At 36.6% G+C, this 26,968-nt stretch overlaps 1 protein-coding gene and 1 long non-coding RNA gene across 6 annotated transcripts in view; one reads left to right on the top strand and one right to left on the bottom strand.

Moving 5' to 3' along the window:
- LOC126048201 (uncharacterized) overlaps positions 1-26,968 on the top strand; it is a 566,030-nt gene that overhangs the window by 308,328 nt on the left and 230,734 nt on the right. The gene's annotated exons all lie outside the window — the stretch shown is intronic.
- XPO4 (exportin 4) overlaps positions 1-26,968 on the bottom strand; it is an 82,368-nt gene that overhangs the window by 21,662 nt on the left and 33,738 nt on the right. For 4 of the 5 annotated variants that reach the window (XM_049822790.1, XM_049822793.1, XM_049822794.1 and 1 more), the window contains 9 exons: positions 21,159-21,275; positions 20,205-20,358; positions 11,618-11,730; positions 9,029-9,186; positions 8,582-8,756; positions 4,493-4,669; positions 2,153-2,295; positions 1,896-2,041; positions 412-589 (listed from right to left, as the gene is read on the bottom strand). In XM_049822790.1, the coding sequence (XP_049678747.1) occupies positions 412-589; positions 1,896-2,041; positions 2,153-2,295; positions 4,493-4,669; positions 8,582-8,756; positions 9,029-9,186; positions 11,618-11,730; positions 20,205-20,358; positions 21,159-21,275 (1,361 nt within the window). Of the gene's footprint in view, positions 1-411; positions 590-1,895; positions 2,042-2,152; positions 2,296-4,492; positions 4,670-8,581; positions 8,757-9,028; positions 9,187-11,617; positions 11,731-20,204; positions 20,359-21,158; positions 21,276-26,968 lie in introns of those variants that run through there. The other variant, XM_049822795.1, reaches the window with a different exon arrangement.

Here is a 26,968-nt window from a genome sequence, read left to right as displayed (position 1 = left end):
TAAGACTATTAGGTCAATCTAGTCATTTCAGCCTTCCCATCTCAACTCGGTTTTATGTGTTTCGAAGCCTTACTCTCATTCTTCTTCTCAGTCCTCCCCTGGATCACCTTGACTTGAAATATTATCTGTATTTACCCTGCCTAAGAAAAAATTTAAAAAATCACTTCATCTTTTCTATCTTCTTAATCTCTTTTACAGCATTGCCTTAATACATGTTATAAAACCATTCTTACAAATTATTTGCCCTTACTTTAGCACTAGTTAAAAGAGATGTTTCTTTTCCAATGTTCAATGTTTACGTATTGCTTTTTTACTTTTCAAATTCACAGAAGTCCCCTCACATTCTCACTTTTTTTTTTTTCTCTCTGAAAAAACGTTTAATGTACTTAATAGCACGAGTTGCATCCTTACCTAATTACAGAATCAGTTCTGTTGTACCCTGGGATGGAAGAGGCCTTTTCTCCTGGAGATCCCAGGATCTGAAGTGTTGTATTGATGTCAACCTCAGCTGAATGTTTAATGGAATATTCCATTACTTCTGGAGGTATTAGCGGAGTCTCTCCCTGAGTATCATTAGCCAAGAGGTAGCCTTACATTAAAAAAGAAAGAGTGATCACAACGTTCTACCCTAGGTTAACTTATGGCTTTTTGATTAGAGAATCCATTGGCTTAAATACAGATATCACACCAGAATCAAATGTTTGTACAAACCCTGTCTAACACTGTTTAAATATGCATAAGTTAACTTTAGAATCCTTAAAGCCATTCAGTAGAGAAGAACCTAAAGTGACAAGAAACCAAGACTGGAAAAGAAACCACCAAATTAAAAAACAAAAGAAAGCGATAATTTTTACTTCATGTAAAAGTACTACAATCAATTCAGTCATTGAGGGGGGACAAAAAACCTAAACCAACATTTTGTTGTCGATTTTTCTTCTTCTGTTATGTGATTAAAAAAGCTTTGATTTCACAGCTTTCCCACCAAGTCCTTCTCATTTGGGACTTCCATTCTGCTAATACTTCAAATCCATTAGAGGCTTTCAGACACCAAGTACATGTGCTATAATAAAGTTTTCCTTGCATAGCAACTGCAGATCAGGTGAAACATAGTTTTTTAATACAATACTCTGGTGTCCAGATAATTAATATTAATTCCAGCTTTAGTTTTAGTTTTCAATGTCTGATCTCATAAGCATCTGTGCGCTACAAATACAAACTCCATCCCGCAGTAATACAAAAATATTATAAACACATTCATGTCAACATCTGAGAGCAACTAAACCATCAGATATTAAAAAAGATCCTACAAAATATTTCATTAAGTATACATTTCTCCTAACGAAGTACATACACTGTCTCAGTTATGTTTTGCAAACAAATAAGATAGTTCCATCTAAAAATCAAGACCAAAAAGGCTCTAAATTCAAGTTCCCTGAAACATAACAAAATGCCAGGCCATAGATCATCAGCACCAAGAGCTTCTGGAACTTACTTGATTCTTTGCCACCACCGTTACCCTGATCTTATGCCGATTCCCTTATAAAGTCATGTGCCCTCAGACAATACAACCGATATCATGAACAGACTAATTTCTTGACTAGGCTGACTGATAACATCTCAAAAAATCTGTAACAGAATTAGTTGCAGGAATTTCCAAAGGACACTACCTCATGTAAAGATTTCATCAATCTTAAAGATAATGTTCATGTTACTCAAGGCAGATGAAAGTAAAACAAAGACTTTGCAAGTGGTGTATGTAAGATGAAAGCATCTTAAGGGATAAAATTTATAGTCAGTTAAGAGTGGTTGATATACAGGGATTATTTTTTTTTCCTGATGTGTTCCAGCTGCTATAAGAATACCAGAGTAAGTACTATTTAAAGCTGCTCACTAACCTGTGACTAAAATAAGCCAATGAATATCCTCATACAGATCATCAAGCACTTTATTGTCAATTGAGCCTGATGCTGGTGAGGCAAGTAACTGCTGCTGATGTCTTTGCAACTGACCATGGAGCCTTGTCACTCGGTCTTCTAATAAACTGTGGACAAATAACAATAAAATAACTTCAGTGTTATTAAATTGTTTTAGTAAAGTCAGGCTTTTCATATGTGATGGCTTTATTGATTTGCATTCAAGACTTTTTTTGTACCTTGTAAGAAGAGGTATACAGTGTTCTGCAGCAATTCTCCCCAGCATGCCTACACTTGCCAACTGGTCACAGAACTGGTCTCTGTCATCTTCTTGCAGTTCACTTATTTCTTCTTCTTCCCGAGAGGCCACACCATTAGCAGTCTTTGGTTATTTCAAAAAAATTAGAAACAACCAGTTAGTGTTATACTTGATAAATTTTATCATCGCCACAATTTTCTACATTACTTTGCTGTTAAGGTGTTTTGCATGGATGAACAACAGACTTGTACTGAATTAGACATAGAAGAGTTAAACGGAGAAGTAAACATGGCTTCACGTTGGTTTAAAATCAGCTTTCATAAAATCATTAGCTAAATGCCACATTCAGTTAATTGTGTATTTGCTACTCGTTCCAGTAGTGCTCTCAAGTCAAAAGATTCACTGGTTTTGAAAAGAGGATGAGTTAACAATGAGTTATGAAAATTGCTACTTGCTATTAATAGGACAAGCACAGGCTAGACAACAGCAAAACAGCTTCTTTACACCACAGGGTATATAAATCAGTTCTGTTGAGCATTGACTGCTAGAATTATGATAATAAGGTACTGAATGACTGGCTCACAGAGTTGTTCAGCAAACCCAGTGGGCAGAAAATTGCTGAGGTACATTTGCATTTCAAATCACATATATAGCAGACCAAGAACCATTTTAAATACAGGAACTTCCATGCTTTCCCTTATTCATTAGTCAAAGATATTGTTCTTAGTTGTCTGAGATCTTACATAAATCAAATAATAGGCATTTTTCATGATGAAATGAAAATAAACTCTTTCATTAAAGATTTTTGGTAACTCGTTGTTTGAGGAGAAAAAGCTTTAGAAAGTAAATGCTATAACCTCAGGAAAACAGAAAACTAGTAACAGCAATAATCATGATCATCTCAATTTTATTTCTTGCTGATACAGAAGTTGCACTGTTTGAGTTCTCAAAGGTTATCTTGGCTGCATTATAAAACTACTTAAATAATCAACAGACCATATTCCTTGAAGAGATGAACCATGATATGTAGAAACTAAGTATTGATGTTAAAAACGTTTTTAAAAACCTCTTAAAGAATCACAAAATTTACACAACTGAAAGTAAAATACAAGTGACAGAGAAAGCTGTCTGCTTTTCTTTCTGTAAAGGCTCTGGAATACTGAATCCACACACAATTCCTTATCCAAAGTGCTTTTAACCCATCTTTTCTTTATGTAACCCAGCAAATCATTCTCTTTTGGCAACTTCAAAGTTGCAGCTGTTTACTGAAGGGTGAGCCTCTGCTCTCAAAGCAGAGACTAAAAGTTCCTGTTACTGCTTTGATATTGAACAAGAAGCATTCTAAAATGCCAGCTGTGGCTTTTAAAAGGTTACCCATGGGATAAATGACTTATCTCACAGAATGACATGAATTAACCTGTGTATACAAGTTATGTCAAGACCGCCTGATATGAATTCAAAGTTCTCTTGTGAAATATCTCTCTCTGTTTTAGCACTGCTATTACCATCTGTTACATATTGAGATAGCAGAATTAAGTTTTATATGTTGCTTTTCAGAATGAAGTACCTCTGAGCTTTTTGCACAGCATCAAATTAAAGAGAGATTTTATACAGTTATTGAATTGAATCTATGCAATAATTAATTCATCCAACATCTATATTCAATTTTCTGTATGGGAATCTATTTTAGCAAGATCCAGACACCTGGCAGACTAATCTGCTTGCTTTCTCAATGGTTCAAGAGATACTTGAGGTACTTTTAGGTTTTCTCTAGAACAGCCACCACAGAAGTTCAATTGGGAATTCATTTTATCCAAAAGAACCACATAATATTGCAAGTTTTTTTCATCTAAGCATAGTCATTCTACTTTTTTTCAGATACTTATGCATGTCAGTTATACTTCAAAAGTATACTTTGAAGATAATGTATGGGAGGTAACAACTGTATAAAAGGCTTCAAATTTCATTGGGGATTTTAACTAGGACCCTAGTCCAGAGAAGGATGGTCAAAAGTTTAAGTCATTGCATCTGCAGGAAGAACAGTAAGATGCATGTTGATATAAGTAACAGGTTTACTTTTTTCTATTTATTTTTTTTTAAACATGATTTCCAAATTCATATTCCTTTATTTCCTCTTCGGAACAAGAGAAACAGACTGGAAAATGACCAGTGAGTAACAAATTCAGCAAATTTCTCATTTCCAAAGTCACAAATAGTAATTGTATATTAGCTCCCTTAAGCTACATAATATAGTACACACCAAAAGACATGAGCTAGTTACTATATATCATCACCAAGAATTACTAGAATGAGGGCTTACCAAATTCCTTGTACCATCAGGAGCAGCTAGATGGCACTGAATGTAGGAATTAAAGACCTGAACAGCATGTTGGGTAAAGAAACCTTTATGGAAATGTTTGTCATCTTGTACCAAAGTAAGCCAAGATTCCAGCAACTTATCATATGCTTCCATATATACCATGTCATCTTTGTCAAGCTGTAAGAGATGAAAGAAACACAAATCTTACTTCTAAACTAAACCAGAGGGACATACTTAAGTAATAATGAATATAACAGATGTTCTTCTAACATTGAAACAAAATTGAAAAAAAAAATAATAAAAAAAATCAGTCACAAAACCCATCTAAGGATAGCCAAGAAACTATCAGAATAAACTGAAGCAACACATCAAAAAGGTCAATGCAGCCTTCATACTTGCTAGGCTTTAAAAAACTGTCAAAGTGTTTAGCTATTTCTATTCATCTGATGTTCAAAACTAAAACAGTCTTAAATTAAGCCTTTTGCAGATAATTACCTAAATACAGGAGCTACTGAGCTTTTACCCCAGAAATGCCAAGCATCTCCGCTCTTATTAGTAACAATAAAGAATTGAGCCATTCCTTTTTAATTAAATAGACAAATACAGAACATGTGCATATAGATTTGTATGTATTCCACTATTTCTGAAATAAAGAGAGAGAAAAGATTATGATTCGCTCTTCCAGAGGAAATCACTGTAATACTGCATGTGTTCAAGAAACCTTACTACAGGTAGCTAGTTTTGATGATGATGCACAACTTCTCATTGTATGAGCAAACAAAAAAAGCAGAATTCCACAGAATAAGCCTGCACCTCCAATTGCTTAGTGCATTTTAACTAATGCTTCATGGGTTTAGTTATTCATATGTGGTTCTACGTAGTACATAAGTTGCAAAAGGAAATAACGTATGTGAAAAACAAAGTCCTGGGTTACAGGCAAACTAAAGAACCCAAATCGCAGAAAGGCCATTTCTTTTTGAAAGTATTTTTAATGTATCTATCAACTTTTTCATTTGATGCAAAAATCAAACTTTAGTACATACACCCAACTTCAAATAACCTAAGTGTGACAGTACGGATAAATATGCTGCTAAAGCAGGACATTTCTTTCCTCTAAGAAAGCTCCTCAAGATTTAACCAACAGGATTGCTCACAAAAGTTACTTTGAGATAGCAGAGCTTTGTAAAATGATTCCTTGATGAAAAAGATATTAAGGCCTTAATCATGCTCCAGACAGAAGAATTCCTGACTTTCAGTGAAGTTACAAACATGGCTGAATGAACAGGCAAGGAAAAGAAAACATTGGCTGGGTGACTGATTAAGATGGAAAACTGATATCACATTGGAAGCATTTCAAGATAGCTTCACAGCATCATTTTATAACTGCAAAGTGGTCACATTTACAGAAGTTAAAATACAGGACACGCTGATGCAAGTGTGAAAACAAAAGCTGAAGATGACCACTTGATATACTTTCTACTTGACTTTTCATCCAACATCCTGTTCATACTCTTCACTAATTCAGATGGACTATTTGATTTCTACTTCTGCATAAGCACTAAGTGTTGAGCAAGGTGAAGCATAGCCGTGGACAAGCATCTTCTCTTAGACCCAGTGCTACTAAAGGAAGAGACTACCGGTCCCACTTGCACCATAAACTAACCCCCAGCATGGCTGAAGCTTGCTGCCCTCCACCAGTGTAGCCGTTCAGGAAAACGTTTCAACTTCCTTCAGTCAATCTCCGCAACCCAGCGGGCAGGTTAACGTAAAACAGCACCTGAACATGATGTTCAGATTGTGGGTTTTTCACCCTTGGCTGAATCAGAGCTGATTTGACATGGTTTGCATATTATGGTTCAGGACCTCCCAATTTCGACAGTTCCCATGGCAGGTCTTCAGCTAAGCAGATGCCTTGTTCCTAACGGGGTTTCTGCAATGTTCACATGAGGCGTTCTGCTGACATATGAAGTGGCAGAAATAGGGGCAAAACAGCTCTTCTGACCAGCAAAGCTTAAGTAGTACACCTGCCTGCATTCTGCTGCACTTCAGATTTCTGAAAAGTTCCAGGAATATTATCTGAGGACTCTACTAAGCCCAACGCACGCAGTATTTCATCTATCAAAAGCTCCTAATTACAGACAGCACATGAGCTCGCAGAAGGTATCGCTACAAGCAGTCTAAGCAAGAAGCTCGGGGAACACATTAACCATGGCTGGGACATTCCTAAGCCAAAAGACTGTTTTCAGGGATGCAAAGTAGTATTCCTACAGCACACAGTATCATTAGACCATCTGGATTAAGTCAGCAATAACTTAAAAGCCTTGGTAGCATGCCTTATTGTTGACACACTGTTAAGGTATAAGAATTATTTGTTTTAAGGCCCATCACCACAGAATTCCATATCATCCTTGAAATCAGAGATACAGCATGAAGTTGAGATATCTGTAAGACCTATGACAGAATGGAAGGGGTGAAAGTGTAATGTTTCTCCTTCCACGGAATGGTTAAAGATTGAAGGACAGTGAGAAAATTCTCTCTTAAAACAAAAAAATCTTGCATTCTGTCTTTCTGATGTTACTGAATCTGAGAACATTTAAGTTTAATAATGAAAATATTTTCTTCAGCAAAAACTATGGGATTATATAAGTGTAGGCAGCCACAGTTTACTAGGCACAACTGGCCAGTCATTTCCAAAACAAACTTTGTACCAGATGGTGGTACAAGCTACCATAAGCTTTTGCTGAGATATGAAGTGTTTTGGATGGCATTACATTGAGCTCTGTTTTCATTAAACATGATTGCAAATTCTAGCTCTCAAGTAACAAGCAGCTAACTGAGGAAACAACATCCCCTTAGTCCCTTAAATTTAAATGATAGGTGCCTACGGTTTTGCTGAATCTTTTCCATAAAGGCTGCAGGACCATTCCTAAACGTGTTGGTGAGCACCAGAACATATGTTCAATGTTCTACTAGAAAATCTCAAAAGCAGGGCAAGTTTTGACCAATAAGATTTGGAAAGTAGCTGTATTTTAGATTCTAAATTTAACCACCAATTTTTTTTATTAAGACATGAACACACTTGAAAGTTTAAGTGAGCACTGCGCCAAACATAATACATTTTAACCTTGCAGCAAAGACATGATCTAATGCCCTGCCATGAATGCTAATTAACACACCTGTGATGTCTGGTAAAGAAACACATCCATCAACTTTATCACTAAATACTTCTATAATTATTTTCAAACTCAGGTAATTAAGCCCAGTCAATATAGCAAAACTGGTAAAAATTCATACTTTTTAATGATAGTGGCTAACATCTTGATAGTCTCATTTTAAATCAATAGCTACTGCACATAAATAGCTCAAGTGCAAGATTATTCACCTTAATTTCTTACGGGCTTTTTTTCCTTAAAACTAGGTCTCCTTAAGTTTTTATTTTTAATGCAATTTTTAGAAGCAGTAAGACTATCCCAACTGCTCTTTAATGTTACAACCAAAGTTTGAAAGAAGTAAACAGAAAAAAAAAAATCCTCTGAATTCCTGTGCTAGTTTTGAACACAGAATTACCATTTGAACTGTGTCAGCAATGAAGGGATGATTTGAACAGCTTAGAAATATGGGGTTAACAACAGATCTTAACAGCTACATTCACTTGAAACAGAAGTTCCTGACTCAGAACTCTTGACAGCAGTTAAGTTTTGGTCTGTCCATATGTTCATGTAGTCATTTTAAGCTTTCAGGACTGTAGCTCGTTCATTATCTACAACAGTTCTCAGAAGTCCTACAAGAGCAAGTCAGCAATATTTAAAGACTAATATTTTTAAGTGAATCCATTCTTTTTAAAATGAAAATGAGACAAGTGCTTTAAATCAAAACAAAGTCTGAAAGATGCACACAGTGTGTAATTATATTCAGTATGTTGTTTGAAACAAAAAGAAAATCCTCTCAGATGTGATTTCAGAAATATCTAGAACTACTGAATTCACAACAGTTATTAATAAAACAGCCAAATTCTCGTGTCAATTATGCTTATCACAAATACAGAGAAAGGAAAAAAAGACTACCTACTATTTGAGAGCGGATACTTACCACTTCCTCCAAGGCAGCACTTCTTCCAAAAGAACAAGTAAGGTGTGCAAGGCAGTTAACAAATGAGGAGAAAAGTTCATTTGGAATGGCAGTTAAAATATTGCGAGGAAATACAGTTATCAGGTTGCTGATAATACTGGAAATTCCTACTGCTTCAGAGTCTTCTATTTCAATTCTATAGATAGAAATAGCAGTTAGTTTTTTGCCATTAAGAAAAATGCTAAAAGTGAATTGATTTTGTTGATACATTTTCAGTCAGTAACTCTATTTCATATTACTTCAGCACCACCTACTTTAAACTGCCTTCTCTTAATTTCAGTAATCCAACAGTAAACACAAATTATACCCAGAAATAAGCCAGCCATCCAAGCTCTCCACACAGATACACTACACTCCAAACTAAAGATCAAAAGACGCCATCTAAATTTAGAGAGCAGGCATACATACCCATTGATAGTATTCAGTAATCCCTCAATGAAGTGTGCCAGGTAATCAACTTGTGAGCCTTCATCGGGAAAGACTGGCCCGTGCAAAGACGCCAGCTGTGCCAGACACTGTAATGAATCTTGGGCCATATCTGTATCTTCTCTGATTTTTCGATGTACCTTTCAGGAAGTGAGATAGTTAATAATACATGGAAAATAGGGTGTTCTTACAACAGTCACATGGCTCTCAATCCAAAAGAGCACACACCAAAAAAAGCTTACTATAACTTCCATTCAGTCTAAAATACAATGGTTTCTACAACTCTCTAAATCATAGTAAATGTCAAGATCATGACTCAGCTAACAAATCCACAAGCCTAGAATTCAATCACTGAAACTAAGTCTCACCTACATATTGAAAATTGAACTGTCTACTGAATGTTATGTCTTAAAGGGAGAAACAGATGCCAGCCAGTCAGACATGCTGCTCCTTCTAAAAACAGCAATAATGACAGTCATCTCTATTATGCTAACTATGCCTAGGCTACGGAGTCTTGCTAAAGTTAGTCAACAAGTTCAATCAAGATTATACAGATGCTCCTTAAGCCGAGGTAAACACTGAAGACATATACAAAAATGAATGCATCACTTCCTTGGCAACACCCTTACATTATACAAGGCCAACAGTAATCTTCCCACATTTCTGCGAACTGTTACATCATTACTTCTGCTCGTGAGACTTCCTAGATTCAAATCTTAATATTTCAGTAATCATATTCTCACATACTTACGTTAATTGTCAAGTATGGATTTAAAGAATTTTCTTAGGCTCATGCCTACTTTTTCACATAACATTTACTGAATAAATATAGGGTAGCTTTTTCACCCAGAAGCAAATCTAGTTAAAATTATTTCAGCAATATTATACATAAAAGTACAGTTAAAACACTATTTCTCTGTGGTGTTATAGTTGCAACTTTACCGAACTCATACCTGGTTGCACAGTTAATCTCCAAAGGATCAAACTAGCAGGGGAAACAAACCCTGCAACAGAAATATCCCTCCTAATATACACCCCACACTGGGCTGAGATTAGAACTGAAGCATCTCTCTTTAACGTGGCAGTCCTGCCAACTTTTGCAAGGTTATTAAAATTTCTCAGATCAGATAAATGAATATAAATTACTACCATCCACTTACATTACTTCAAATAGCAAACTAATACTACAAGCCTCAACCATTGCAAATCAGGAATCTAAAACCAAAACTGACAGCGTACTACCCTGGCTAGCATTCATTCAAAAATAATCAAACGCAGGCGAGTTTTGTTTACTGTTAAGTAAAATGCAAATGTATTGAAACAATGCTGCATGTCATTCAAAACATTATTCTTACCATGAATAAGTAATTGTAAACCAACCAAAGAAACAGATATCTGACAACTACATACTATTAAACGAGGAAGGGTTAATATGTAAGCCAAAAAGTTATTTGCATGTGGAGGTTCACAGCTGACAGTAGCAACTGTCTGGATAGTCTAGACAGCTGTTCAGATTGTGTGTAGCTGCTAAGAGTTCTGCCAGTGATTTTTTTTCACCTTTTCAAAACTGCTGGAACAGAGAAGCTTGCAGTAAAAAAAAAAATAAATAAAAAATTAAAAGAAACCAAACTAACTAATTTATCAAAAAATCCTATGAAGGAAGGGCACGTATCCAAACACGTATCAGACAGCTCTCAAGCAGCGCTGGAGAGTTACATTTACTTTGTCTAACAACAACTTTGTCCAAGTTTTGAGCACATTATTTCTCTCTCTCTGCAAAATTTCTCTATTGCAAAAATGAAAATAGCTTGAGAATGCTGAATTCTCAGGTCCCAAGACGATGTAACATAAGATAAAATAGCATAGTAAACAAATTTATAAGCCAATATATGTTGTGGCTACAGTTACTCCTAGCTGAGCAACAACTACAAACTTCTCCTAACAGTTGCAGAAAGAAAACAATACTAGTTTTATCCAGTTTTAATATCATGGGGCTTTTTAAGTTACAGAAATTGAGTATTACATTCCCCTCTCCCAACTCTGCCTCTTCCCCATCCCTCCTAACTTAAACTATTTTAACTTGTTTGGATTTATTTTGTGCTGAGATGCTGAATTCTGTATGCTGAAAATGGCTAGAAAACTGCAACTACATTACTTATTTTCAGCTGTTCGGTTGAGCAAATGCTTTAAGATCAGCAAACACATACTATTCATTTGATCTTTTTTAGAGCCGTTACACCTTATCTGAAAAGATATTCTCTACTACTGCTCATCATGCTTGGTTTCATTTGATGAGTACATGTCCAGAAGTATTAAGTGTCTAAAAGTTTAGATAACTATACACTTTTTTCTTTTGTTAATGGTCATCAATTTAAAGCAATTTATAGGCAAAATATATATTTGGTAACCTAGGAAAAATACAATACTTCTGTTTGCTTTGATAAGCAATCTGAAGTTAACAGAATCAGTCCTACCTGATGCAAAAGGAAGAGTCCAACAATACAGTTTTAGAACAGGAAGGAGCTGCTTTCCCTGTGGTCTGGACTATGAAAGTTGAAGAAAGAAACTTACTGTAAAGAAAAGCTCCATAACTCTGCTGTCCAGGAGGGTCTCACGCCAGGATTCTGTTGGCTTTAGCATCACATTTTGTGAGGATTCAAACATAGCTATATAATGTCTGCCCAGTTATCTGGTGTCAAGGTCAACAATAACATTCCTACTTGGCTTTAAAAAAATCCTAGATACAACAGGATCCATTCAGAAAGAATGTAATGGAAACAAACTTTAAGCCTCTTCACATACACAGCATAATTCATGCATGAGGCCAAGGAATAAAAGGTATTAAGTATTGAAAAAAAGAATGCTCCAGGAATGTTAGATAACAGTTTGATCATAATTATGAGACATACCATAGTGATACGATCACTTTGATAACCAGGGTGTCTAATGTGACACAGCGAGAAGGGAAAAAAGCAACCGCAATTAACAGGTGTTAAAATTTATGCAAAATAGGAAATCATTTTCTAAAAAATTTTCCTGGCAGCTTTTAAAAAGGCCTTATGATAGCTAAAGATAGCTCATTGAAATCTATATCCTATTTTTCTAAATAGCCAAATATGTGTCACAGAACGCAGATATGTTAGCCTTGCATTAATCTACATTTTTTAATCACACTGTGAAGAACAAAAGCATAAGGCATTGTCATATTAAACACATTTGTACGAGATGCACATGAAAAACATGCACACCGTGAAGCCACAATTTTGCTGCACTCATTTCAGTTCTTACCATGTGTTTTGGCCTAACAATTTACAAAAATCTTTAAATGCTCTAGTACAGAAAAAAGAGACATGAGCAAAAACATTTAAACAAACAGGTTACATTCTTTGTCAGTCTGATCATGCAGAAGAGTGTTTATCAAAGATTTTTGAAAGTGCTTCCTTCTGTGACACCCCCCAATCCAAGTAGTAGTAAAACTGCTTTAAAACTCAGCAACTTACATTTTCATTTGTCCTTTTTAAACCCTTCATTATCCTCTCTGATCCCTTTCTAACCCAACCATCAGAATAAGTAACAGCATGCTCAGCTGCATGTAATTTACTTATTGGTAATGAACTGCATTAACATTTGTACTGTAAGTCATCAGATATTGTAGAAAACATGTATCAAAGTATTTATATGTCTAGAAGAAAATAAATTTCCCAATGGTATCATTCAAGAAAGCAGACCCCTTAACTTTTGATGGGTTTTGTTTAAGAGAATAATATATAAAGCAAACATCTAGCCTAATATAAGGAATTGTGGCACAAGGCAGGATGCACAATTTTAGTTTATTTACACTTGTCTTCTGAGTTCTGCCAAAACCAGAAATTCCTAACAACCCTGTGCAGAACCACATTCCAAAAAAGCAACTTCTTCCACAGCACAGTACCAAGTGGACCTTCACTGGTGGTATGTGTCCAGAACTGTTGTCAGCAAGTTATAACACATAAGATTTTCACATTATTGCAAAACAAAACCAGTTTCACTGTTTTCAAAATTATCAATGTGTGCTGAACCATAGTCGGTTCTGCATTATTTCAGATGGGGAAAAACTAAAAATCACAGAATTGTCTATTTTACTTCCATCTGAAATACAGATGTAATTTAAGTGATCAAAAATGCTTCACTTCTCCCAGATGAAAAAAGAAATATGGGCATGGAATTATCATATCCAAACATCCTTTATTAGAAGTAATATTGCAAATCAAAACTAATTTTATCCGGCAAATTAAGCTATGCTTTTTTTCCTTTTCATTTGGAATATTTTAGGAAAAAAGGTATTTTAAAATTGTTTATTGACAAGAGTATCCTTTGCTGAAACTTTCCAATAAACAATTGGGTTGGATATACATCAATATCAGAAGATGATCATAGATACATTATCAATCTCTGAAAATCAATTTGCTCTTCACTAGGTTGAGTCTGCAGAGGGGACCAGCTACATAACACTTTTCACATGGAATGAAAGAAGGGCTAGTTTGCTGTCACTATTTTAACAAGCCTCAGTATTTAACAGCCCTATCCTGTTATTTTTAGTACTGTTTCTCATGCTAATAGACTGATGACACATCTGACAATAGCAGTTTTGTGGGTAAAATATCTGTTCACTGAACAATACAAATTATGCCTGCACCTATCGTGGAGATCTTGTACCCATTTTCTATCATGTACTAGATGTACGCAAACATCAGCATAAGTTGGCTGTGGAGATGCTTGCTGCCGTGAAATACCTCAACCTAGTTTGTGCTATGGTTCAGCCTTATTAGCAGCAGTCCAGTTATGCCAAACCTGGAAAAAAAGGCACTAAATTACCTACTACATGGATGTACACAGGACAAAAGGAGTCTTCATCATCAAAAATTAATTTACTTCTCAATACTTATGAGGAAACAAAAAGTACAGAACTAGCACACTTTTTTGTAAGCACTCAAGCTATAACATAGACTTATGATAAACATAGATAAACATCCTGGAGGGTTTGGGGTTTTTTTTGTTTCTTTTTTAAATGAAAAACAATTGTAAACCACTTCTGGTAATAAATATAAATGTTTGTAACATTGCTAATTCTTCTGAGGAACGAGTAACTCTCATCAGAGTTCACTTTGAATGACACAGAAGTCCAAGCTAGGAAACAGCTACCAGAAGTACAGCAATGTTTCACCCAGTTCACAAGACTTAGGACACAGATTCCTACAGAGACTAGAAACTTCTGCTTGAATTGGAACAGATTATTCAATAATACATACCAAGCTCTACTGAAAAGCATAAGACTATAACTAGATGCCTTTATGTATGGTAAGGCTTATATGCTCACTAATTAGTGCCTAGAGAGGAAGAGAAGACCATAATGTTTAAGGCAGATTTTCTTTTATCTTTACCTAAATTTATGTATGTAGACATTAGCTCTATGCTTGGTTTTGTTTCATGAGCTGGAGAAATAAGAGTAATCTTTTTAAAGTTATAAAATTGTAATTTTAAAATTGCAATTTAAAAAAAATATTGAAGTTTCATATGCTTCTTGGAGGAACATATCAAAAAAAGAAAATAAAAAGATAAACAAATATGTAGTTTTCCTCTCACTCTTTGCCTCTGTCCCAGGAAGGGACCGATGGGTGATGATGAGTATCAAAATATTTCATATCCTAAGTCAGACATGAGGGATTATAACATTTCACTTCGGGACTTCCCACAAATTCCAGTATCTAAGAATGGATCCCATGGTCTTTTTCCTAAGAGAGGCAAGGCTTGCCCTTCCACAAAGCAGTAAATTAGGAACTCAAAAATCAAAGTTGTGATTTCTTCTGCCAGACCCCCATTCACAAATTTGTTCACAGGACTCAAGAACAACTCAGAAATGGAGGGAAAACTCCTGGAGTGCTAAGGTCTGAATATCTTTCTTAAAAGTTATTTTAGTCACTTCACCTTTGTTGTTTGGAACATTTCTGGAGAGCTTTGTGTCAGTCTTAGACTTATATTTTACAAATAAAAAACTGCATTAGAAAGGTAACTGCTTGGAAATCTGCCATCCAGTGTTACATACTGATTTTATTGGGATTTTTAAGACCTCCTCTAGCTTGCTAGCTAGTCAGCCAAGCACATGGGATGAGTCTAGGAGCAACTGTCTAAAACTGATGCAGAGGCTTGCTGCCCCCTATGGAGAAATGCTTCACAAATCTTTAACTTACACTCTCAGCAAACATATCCAGCATTCAGGAGAAGGAATATATGCTTAAATATTTAATTATTAAACACAAGTATTCTTAACTGTCATGAGAATGAATCAACAACTTTGTGTTGGAGACATTGGACTCAGATTGCAGCAACAGGCGTAGGAAGTCCTAAGCTAATTTTAAACCTGGCCAATTCCGGAGCCACTAGTGGTGTAGCCATGCCAGTAACAAGTCTCACATTGACCACCCAAGTGAATTCTGCAGCTCCTGCTACCTTTTGCTGCTATGTCTATACAGCTAACAGTATGCAAGCTAATCACTTTAAGCCTAACTTAACACTTACAGCACCTATGCAGAAATGACTGTAATGCAGATGCAGCTCAAGCGTCTCACACCTTTCCACTATAGACTGGCTGCCACCTAGGAAGCTGATGACAAATCACTGCCAAACTGGAAACTTAAAACCACTGGGGCAAGAGAGCAGAAGGGGAAGAAACCTACATACTTTATCAGTTCCCCTTCATAAAAAAGGTCACTACTTGTCTCTTCTCCTCTTCTGGTATTAATGCTTTTAGGATGCTCTTATGTTGCAAACTAATTTCAGAATTCATTCAGGAAAACCCAAATGATGAAACACTAATTGTTAAAAAGTTCAATATCAACACAAACATGTTTAGTGCAACTGTGACCAACCTCAGGGGATCTGTCAATCTTCTTGGTTTTGCCCAACTTTTTAAGACACAGTTGCTAGAAAGGATTGTCAGGAAAACACATAGTATCCTAGAAATAATTTCTAAACATCAGGTATTTCAAACTCGGGTCAATTTTCACCTAAGGGTGATAAGTCTGATAGTGCAAAAGAGAGCTGCATTTTACTTCTTTCTTAAATACAGCTGTTCTAGTTACATTGAATTTTTCTTTATATCCCAAACAATAGCCAGGATAGTACCCCAACCCTTCATCTTTCAGGTAAGGACAGACTACCGTAGTAAATTCAGGATAATCCCAGGCTGCTAACACACACAGGCCTATGGAAAGCAGCCCTGCTGCTGAAAGAAATCTGTGTTGTCTCTCCTTGGTAAAGGTTCAATCATTTCTGTAGTTCTGCAACATATCAAACTGGGGACCTCAACCTGCTAAAAAAGTTTTCAGCTAGGTGGCTCCCTGTTCAGTATCGTGCTCATGGGAGGTGCATTTCATCAGCAATGCCAACTTGAATCGTTCCTCAAAACAAACCTCAAGTTTTCTGGAGCATTCTGTGTGTTTTTCATGCACTTCCAATATGCATAACAGATGCTACCAATCTGGGTTGGACTGAGTTCAAATCTTGAAAGTTTGCAGAACTATATGGTTCACAGCATGTCCCAGAAAGGTGTCTCACTCTGGCTTGAAGTTTAAAAGACATTCTCAAAACAGAGATATGAAGAGCTTTGTTCCTTTAACTGTGTGGCCGAGGAACACACACACTTAAAAAAACCACATGCGTTCAGACTGGACAAAAGCTTCAGTCAGTTCATATGATTGCCATCAGACCATTAATTTCAATGGAACAGCAACAACGCACATTAGTGGAGTGCATCCCATTAGATTTACGTGATCTGTATTTTAAATCCAATCCCCTATCCTACATTCACTTGAAAATTTGTCAGTTTGCCTCCAAGCAAGTAGAGGCACCAAATCCAAACAAGAACTAAAGTTGAAGTTCCTCCTTATTCATGTACTATGATCCATATGTTAACAAATAAGGGATAAGTAGTTCTATAATAGACACCTTTTTGTAGATGGGAGACAGATGGATAAAAATCTTATGTTCTGTTTAAGAACTTTTTCATTTGAGGACATTCATCCAAAGTCTATTAGAATGTGGCTGCCAAGAACAGATAAATCCCAAAAGTCAAGAAGTGAGAAACATCTGTGGAGGTAAGAGAATATAAACTATCATTATATCCTGACTCCACAGGACATATATGTGTGTGTCAAGATGCTTTAAAGCCCAGCAACATTCAGCCCCTTAAATGGAGACTTTAGACACTTACAAGGTACTAGGAGTGAGATCCTTGAAGGCACTCTTATAAAGGAGAGGGCTGTACCTCTTAGTACTGATCACCTGCACTTCCTTAATTAGTCAAAATATTCATTTAAGAAAAGACAGTTAAAACAAGTTCCATCTGAGTAAACAATATTTAACAGTGCTGTAACAGCACTGAAAAAAGAAACTCTGCAGAAGCCAACATGCCACAACAGACTACCACACGTTCTTAGTGCAAAATAGGAATCCTATGTTATTGTCATTTCCAACAGTACTGCCAAAATCCTCTGAAGCATCCGCAAACACCAGGTGAACTAATATCTTGAGGTAGCAAATAAAAATAACAATAGATGATTGCATGTGTGTTAATAAAATGAAATGGAAGTAACTGCACATGACTGAAAGGAGGTCTCTTAGGCCATCATGCCCTGCCCTTCCTATTGCAGGAACTACATCCCAAGACGCTTGAAAAATACTAACTTGAAAGTAGGTAGGTCCCAGCCTCTCTCCTTTCGTTGCTCCAATGAGAAAGCTATTCCAGAAAGCAACTTTCATGCTAGCAATAGACAATACAGACTTACTACAACTCTTCTGTTATTAATGGTGGCAGCACTGTCCAAGACTGCATTTAACAATGCAACACATATTAAGTTGTCCTCTAACAGCACAAGAACTCTTGAGAAGAGATATGTTTTGATGCAATTCTCACACCTTGATGATTTAAATAACGTGCCTCTTGATGATGGTCACTCTAGAGTTAATGCATATTTATGCTACTTCCTTTTTTTTGGAGATACAAGAATCTTGCTAAAGATTATACACAAATACTGCAGATTACTGTTATACTGCAGGGAATACTGAGAATCAATGCTATCTTGCCAAGGGAAATACCAACTAAAGGAAAAAAAGGCATATCTGTGGATACAATGAATCATTTTACTGCATGCTTTGCGTATTAAATGTATGCCCATTGCTTTAGCATATGTACTGTCAAGATTTGGAAAGAGGATACCAAAAGGATACCAACTGATCAATCAACACAGCAATTCTTATGTTATGTAATGTGCTATCTATTTAGAAACTGCAGCCAAGTTAAGTTTCATTGCCCACGAGCTAACAATCAACAGTTACTTTTAAACTAGTCGTCTTAAGGAAGAGAGATTTATGCCACAATACAATCAACATGGTGCTGTAAATCCCAACAGTTATTGAATCTTCATCAGCTAAGACCCACATTTTTCAAGGATGATTAAAGCCATTCCAACTTCTGTAAAAACAAGTTGCTACATAAAGGAGGGAGACCCAAGCTGGCACTGTAATTCTTACAACAAAATGGAAACCTGGAACTCCCAAGGCTCCACATCTTGCTTGTGTATATCTAGTTCCACCACTGCAAACCTTAGCCTAGAATAAAATGCTCATGAAGAACTAAAGCATTCACTTTCAAACTGTAACAAGATCAGTATTTAGAACTACCATCAGAGGTTTGCGCAGAGCAAGACTAAAATTCAGAGGGAACCACCACTGCACAAACACAAGAGCATTTCCTTTCTATTTAGCGTTACAGCTGGGGGGGGGCGACACACGGATGTTCACACATTATTTGAATTCTTAGGAATTCCAAATCCTCTTCCAAAAAACTATGATGCAATAATTTGACTCCAGACTCAGCCTGTAGGCACATGCACTAAATTCTTCTCTGGACCCCTGCCAAATCACTTCAGTGATCAATAGGAGTGCAATATTTACTTTTAATCCGTGTCACCTTCCATAAAGACAATCTAACTGGTATTTTGCTTTACAGATGTGAACCAAGGAATATCCAGTTTCAAATAAATTTCAGTTTTGCTGCCCGCTGCATAATGAACAAAATCAAAGACAACAAAAACACACAGATATCACCTTCTGACCATCAAACCAGGAAAGAAAATAAAATCCTTTACAGATGATTTGAAGGTAACATCAAGATTCCTGCAGTATGTATAACTTCGTAGCAATTTCAAAAGGTTTTAAGAAAAAAAGTTTATAAACCAGCTTAAAAATTTGGCTCTTGGAAATTTTGCTGAGCATCTGAAGGACGGTCTAGCTATTAAAAGAGCCATTGTAATGTTTTACTGCAAGAGCTGTCTTAACCCTTTATTAGAGAATGTGATCGATTATTTCTACAATATTCTTCTAGCCTGTTTTTTGGACTAAGAATTTTTATATCCTTTTTCTTCTCTCCCTCCCTAAGACTCTTTCTCTTTCTGATTCCCATTTTCTCCTCTACTTTCCATATCCACCTTTCTCTGGACTTTCATAATCAGCACACATCAGAAAGATGTCAAAATGGAAGCAATGGCACCTGTGTAAAAAGGAGATGCCATTTCTCCTCTCAGCTAGCAAATACTTTTTCTACAGATTGAAAAGAACCTATTACATGTTCTAGTATATGACCACGCTCTTTTATGGGGAGTCGGTTGAACATGTACATTCCTAGATGATGGGGCATTTACCTGCCCCCTCCTCTTCTGAGGGAGAAAAGTAGGACAGATCACATCTCCGGAAAAAAAATTCAACAGAGCTTAGACCTCTTCACCATTTGTTTCTGCACTAAAGCTTTATATTACACTTTTCCTCCTCCCGGCACCAAGCAGACAGACCATCAACCCATAACTGGGGACTGCTCTGCTGAACTAGTTTTGCCTTTTATATGAAACACTTTAAAACTTCAATGAAGAGCAGCAGCAGCTTCTGTATGTAAGCATTGGTTAGCAAGCGGGGGGTGACCAAGAGCACTAACGGAAGAAAACATAAATCAAAGACTAAATAAGGCTTATAAGTTTTACATTTTTCTTTCCTCACAAAGACTTGACTTATCATCTGGTAGAAATGACCCAAGTCAGCTGCAATAAAGGGCCTGACATTAAAAGGATATAATTTGGAGGAAGGAAGTTCCAGCTTAAGACCTGATTGGCTAGTGCAAGATAACGCTGAAACACCGAAGACATCTGAGCATTGAGGTTTTCACGTCTGCTGAATTCCTGAAGTACCTCTACTGTGAGCATGAAGATCTGTCGCAGATCGTCCTCCTATAGTCAGGACGAACACAATAAATTAATAGAGTCTCTCAGTCATTAATTAAAATGTTGATTAAAAATAAATACTCTTCTAAAGAGAAAATAATTTTCTCGTTTCACCCTATTTTTCATTAAAATACAGAAAATATTCTGAAGTTTTCTGTCAGAACTGCCCCCCTCCCCCGCCCATTTGCCAAAATTAATAGATTGTGTTTGTAAAGAATAAAGAAAAAAATCTTCTCATAAATGCTAGTCATTAAAAGAAAAACTTAACAATATGTTTTTAACAACTGGTGGAGGAGAGGGTTGGTCTTTGGCATGAAAAAAAGTTGGTAAGTTGTTCCACAACGGTCAGTTTAAAGCAATGCCTTCACAAAAACATTTCTGCCTGGCCAAACAATACATCTGAGACAACCAGACTACACCATCTGCAATAATATTTTTAAATACATAGCTCTCCTTGGCTTTAAACCAAAGCTATATTTAAGACTATCATTGTTCCACAGAGTATTCGTTTTGTTTGCAATTGGTAGCCAAGGAATTAAAGAGTCCAACCACATAAAGACCTGTAGCTCTACATTCATAAAATGGCCAAAAAGGGATTGCACCTTTTTGATACAAGTTTTTAAAAAATACATTATCAGCTTTCCTGAAGTAGCCAGTATCTGCAGTTATAATAAAATATTTGTTCTATTAAATGCTGTTAGGCACACGCTGTACCTGAATGCACCTGGCGCAAGAAAGTACTTCTGCTTCTCAATGTTTAAATTTTAGAAAGACAGGTAGCATATATTGATACAGAACTAGTTTACCTGAAATATACGTTTACAGTTACCATGGAACTCCATGCTTAGTCCAATGTTGCTGGTTTTACTTGAACTTGAGAACTCGCTCAACAACGCCGTTAAAATGGAACAGGCCAATGTTTGCTATAAAGAAAATAAGGGGGAATAATATAACTAAAGGATGTCCAATAACGTAATACCACCTACATTGTCCTTAAATTTTTTTATTAGCATTTTTCTATGACTATTATTTCAGTTTCTTCTAACACAAACTAGAACAAGTCAAACTTTCACGAGTATAGTTCCTTGGGTGAACCATCTCTGGAATCATCAAGGCTCCATCCTTACAAAGAAATTCAATTATTTGAGCAATATAAAAAATTAGCACCTGTGCAATCATCACTACAAAATGGAAACAAATTTATTGCATTCCATTTCCCAGCCTTGCTGCTTACTTTCTCTCCCTGTGCGCAGGGCTTTACAGGTATCAGTTTCGGGGAAGATTCAGTTTCCATTTATTTCTATTGATCTAATAGCTCAGGTCACCTGAAGTTTGTTTTGGCCCTTCTTTGCATTTGCTACACTTACCATGTTGGTATTTGATCATGATTAAAATTATACCACTGAAAGTGATAAAAGCTAGTAAAAAAATACCACCTGCAATACACCATCTACTAGATCTTTTCTGTCTCCCCCCACCAGAAAAAAATAAATGAGAGGAATACGCAGAAAGCTCTGATGCTTCAAAGCTTTTGGATACTTCCCTCCAAAGCACAACAGAAACAACCTTTAAAACTACTCTGTTAGAATAATGTCTCTGAAGTGGTATAAAAATTAGTAAGAAAAAGGCACATTAATTTTAGAGAGACAGATCCATGAAGACTGAAGGTTTAAGTATCTTTTTCATTCTCAAAATGTAAGGTAAGGTAAATCAAATGCTTATCCTAAAACACAACTTAAAAGCCAGCTTTCCTTTATGAAACACACTGCTCCAGCCTTTGTTGCTGTTTTTTGAAATAAAAAAAGCTTTTTTTCCTGATGCCAAAGTCCAGTAACCACCATCACCAGTTTTAATATTTTTTTAACTGATCTTTACACACAAAGGGAAGTAAATATTGCATAGTGGAGATGCAAGCAGTACTTCAGGAGTGTGCCATACACTACTATAACAAGCACAATAGAAACTGTATACGGATGAAATGAAAACACTTTCTGTTAAAGAGATGTTCTTAACAAAAAACTTCAAAATTACTGGCTATCCTCCCAGACTGTTTGGAGCCAAGGTGCCAGGGATGGACAGAGGGATAGGAATTGTTAAAGGGTCATGCATGCCAGCAAGTGTCCAGGGGTTAAACAGAAATATGCACACTACCTCTGAACACCCGAAAGATTAAAGTGGAGATGATACTATTTATGCAAGCTCATACAACAGCTGAGACCAGTGCCATCCACCCACCAACTGCAACATCTTTGTTCAGAAATGCCTCTGAAGTCAGTACCTTGACCCCCCAGACAACTAGTTATCTTAGCCAGTATACACTAAATTAACATTCTTACTTGCTAAATAAGTCCCAGACAGATAGAACATAGTAGCTTCGTGATAATATATGGGTTTTCTCTTCTACTGTATAATGAAGCTGTACAGTGACCAGCATATTGCTGATCAGTTGCTAAATCCAAGCTTCCCCATTTTGAAGAAATACCTATTTATTTCAAGTGGACTATTTCTCACCTACAGTCACCACTGTCACACATAACGTGTGATAAAAGCAACGTTTAGCCAGTGAAAAACAGCTTCGCACTTTAAACTACTCCAGCAAAAGTGCAATTTTGTCAGTTTTATACTAGACATAGAAATATTTCTAATTAGCTCAAACGTTTCAATATTTTATTTCCAAATTTCTATGTAAGCTATTTACACAATAAATATTTTTTATTTGGAGAAAATCCAGATTTGATCCAATATAAAAAAAAAATCAGCATAGCCTAACACTGAATTTTAAATCCAACATTAAAAGTTCCATATGAAAACAATTAATCTGGGTGGAAAAAAACCCCAAACTGAAAAAAAAACCCTGAAGTTTGGCTCTGGAACAATGCTTCAGATAAGAATACATGTTTTTTAAGAAATAATGCAAAGTTGCCAGAGAACACTGCCCAATTTCATTATGTGCCAGGGGATGCAGAAGTCTCACAAGGCTCTCTACTTTAAAACACAGGCTTTTATTTGATGCTTGAATTACTGACACACTGATACTTTTCAGCTCAGAGGAGCCATGATGCAAGGACATCATTAGTTGCAATTACAAATCTACAGTTTGATGCTCTGTAACTTACCATGATTACCAAGTAGTGTTAATGACTGCAATAGTACAACAGCCTGGCTAAAGCTAAGCTGCCTCTGCTTTATCATGTAAAGAACATCACACCAAGCCACCATCCAGACCACCACAGGACAAGCAGGGCAGAGATGCAGTGCACCCATCACTTGCAGTCAGTTGTCAATTATTGGAAAATAAATCACTAAGTTCAAATGACAGGTAAGCAGCAATAGGAAAAAAAAAAAGTTTGTTCCCACCGTGGTTACAAATAGTTAATATTAGCTGAAATAATAGATATTTCTTCTTCAATTTTCTCCAGTTTGTTTACATGGTATATAATAATATATCCTTTCTGTTTGGATAGTAATGTGCTATTGCATGATAAAAGTGAGTTCCATATTTTTTTGTGTGCTTTTCTCCTGGTTTCAAGGAGAAATTTAAACGGAAGGTTAAATTATATGATTGATGGTAAAGAAATCTCTTCAAAGATGTAAAAAGCAATGGATGCAGCTAGGCTGACTGAATCTGCTAAGAGCCTGATAAAGCAGCTTGAGCAGTTACCTGCCCCCCTGATTTCAAGAAGAGCTATTTCAGGTAGTTCTGACATCAGTACCTACTTTGAGAATGAAAGAAGTGTGACATTACTAGATACTTACACACTTTATACCCTCCAGCAGCCTAGCTCACAGTAAACACCAGGGCACACTGCACCCCTCCGCTCTCCTCCCTCCCACTGAATCCCCAGAATCCCACCAACTCCTTCACCTTGCTATTTCAATACCTGGGGTGCAAATCCTGCCCCATTCCCTCACCTTCCCAAGGGCACTGTGTGCATCATGGGCACATCCACGCCCTCCTGTAACTATCTGCATCTGTGCTTACCCGTTGCATCCTTAATGAATTGTAAGTACTCCTGTGTATCCAAGTCACCAGAGCAGGAAAAGACTAAAAACAAGATATTGGCCAGTAATTTAAAATTTACTGCAACAACAGGCTGAGAGGAGATTGCTTGAGATTGGTTTCCTAGAGGTAGGTCCCAACCCCATGGAGTTTAGCACACAGACAAGAGCAGAGGAACAGATCAAGACATGTAACCCATCCTTGCCATGACAAGCATTTGCACAGAGCTGCATACAAAACCACCACTGCTTCCCCAAAACTGCCATAAGACCACAGGAATTTATATAGATCGTTGTGTATAGCAGTAGGATTGCCATTTTCATATGAAGATTAACAAACTAGTTAGCTTAAAAGAACATGTGCTCTACCATCTATTGAACTCTTCTGAATACACAGTAATACTTCAGAAACTCTGGAATAAAGCTTAAGTAAACTTTACTAAAAGTGAAATTTTACTTTATGAAAAGTAACTCTACTGGAGGTTAGCTACTAATATTTTGAAATACTTTTTTTAAATTTACATGTATGTTTGGTATGAAGACACTAAGTACCTCAACACAAATGCAGGCTATTAGAAAAAAGAAGACTTCAAAAATCTGAAAACCAACATAATTTCAGATAAGCCAATACAGCTGTGCTCTGTGAAATAAAATTACTTCCTCTTACACATAATACAATTGAATGCACTTAATTCATGTAAAGTTCCACAGTGGCAGGTTTTTTTTGTTATTTTGTAGCATTTTTTAAGTTTTTTGCCACACCAGAGAAGAGATTAACAATCCCATTTAGTAATACCATACAGTAATAAGTAGAAAATGCACGTGACTCTGGGCATCATATTAAAAGTCAGATCTGAATGTCTATTGCGCAGTAATGCCATTAATTTCATACCAGTAAGAGTACACCTCTGAACCTAGTTTGACTCACTCGCTAGCAATTTCACTAGTTCTGCCACAAGTACATACCCAAACAATAACCCCATCTAACAAAATAAAATACGTCTCTTGTTGAGAGCGGACTGCCTCTGAGAATAGCTTGGCACTCACCCCAGTTAGCTTTATTACCAGGAATAAACTTTATGAAAGATCGCTATACATAAAATAGACTCTCAGCTGCTCAAACAGAAGATCAATGGGACTTGTGATAAGAGATTAACTTGGCAATCAGACACCCAGTAGTAACATCGTTTTAGTGGTTTTCTTTTTAAATTACTCTAATAAAACACAGACACTATGGAAAGACCATGCACCATTTTAACATTAAACAACATTTATATACAATTCATAAAACTCTGATGCAGAAGGTAAATGCAACTTATTCCCCTAAATGGAATGTCCTCTATAACAAAAGTTAAAGCCATAATGTTTGAAGGGATTTCACACTTGTGCCTGGATTGCCCATGGAATAAGTGAACTGCTTCATTTGAGGGTAGTTAGGTTACAAAGCATCTGAAAGGAAGAAGAGTTCAAATACAGCTTAGGAAAAAATGGACATGTGGTACACCAGCTCTGAGGCAGAAAAGCCAACAGACAAAGCAGAATGAACTGCAACACCAAGAAGTTTTCCTCTGTTCTGAAATTCAGAGTAGAGATACAGCTATGTTGTCAGAGGTTTGATTAAATCATTCATTTTACTACAAAACCTAAACTATCAAGCAACATCATCCCCCCGGCCTTCTGCAGGAGTCATTTACACCTACAGAAAAACAAGTAAGTATATTTAAAATAATAAAGGTATCACCTTACCAGAGCAAATCATAACATCTACCCTGTTACATTAGATCACTGCCAGCCTGAATATGCATTTAGAGGACTTTTTATCTCCATTTGTATAATGTAAACTCTGTTCCTGAAACCAAAGGAAAGCCACAAGAGGCATTTAATAATACCCCTAAACCAGCTAATTTTAACTTGCACAAGAGCAAGAAGAATCAAAGAGAAAATCAGAGGTTGAATTTGCTGTGCTGCTCCTAGCTGATAAAATTCTGTAGTGAGAATATGTCAAAAGCAATTTTACCAAATAAATTGTTTAAAGCAAGGCTTCCTTTAGAAACGCAGCAAGATACTTCTTCCCTAACTTCCTTGAATAAGCACAGATCTATTTGCTGGTATTTTCAGAGTATCTAAATCTCCAGAACGTAAGCTGCCACTCCAAAATGGAAAGGTTACCAGGATGGCCACAGGACCAAAAGAAACACCGTTACGTACACAGAGTAACTGGGGCCACTCCAGGTTTTCAACTTATGAGTATTGCAATCGGAGTAGGCAGGAGGACCTAGGAGCTCAAGTAGTAGTTCCCAACCAAAGAAAACCAGAATATATTCTGAAGAAATATAAGCAAGCACCAGGAAGAACCCACTGGATTTTATCTGTTTGTTCCTTTCCAAATGAGCCAACTGGTGGAGAAGAGCCGTAGAGCAGGGACAGAATGATAGGAATAGGACCCACAGCTGCAGTTTTGTGCCGTCAGCAGTAAGGGACTGGCTGGGCAGCGCACCCCTTTCCTCCCATTCCCCCTCTGCCACCATGCAAAGACAGACAAGCAGCAGCGGGTTAAGACACCACACCAGGTGAGACCCTGCCTTTCTTCCTTGGAGGGAACCAGGCAAACCGAGCG

Source organism: Accipiter gentilis, chromosome 19 (assembly GCF_929443795.1).
Source record: "Accipiter gentilis chromosome 19, bAccGen1.1, whole genome shotgun sequence".
NCBI classification, from domain to species: Eukaryota; Metazoa; Chordata; class Aves; order Accipitriformes; family Accipitridae; genus Astur; species Astur gentilis.
Note: the sequence above shows the minus strand (reverse complement) of the source record. Positions and strands in the feature narration are given on the sequence as shown.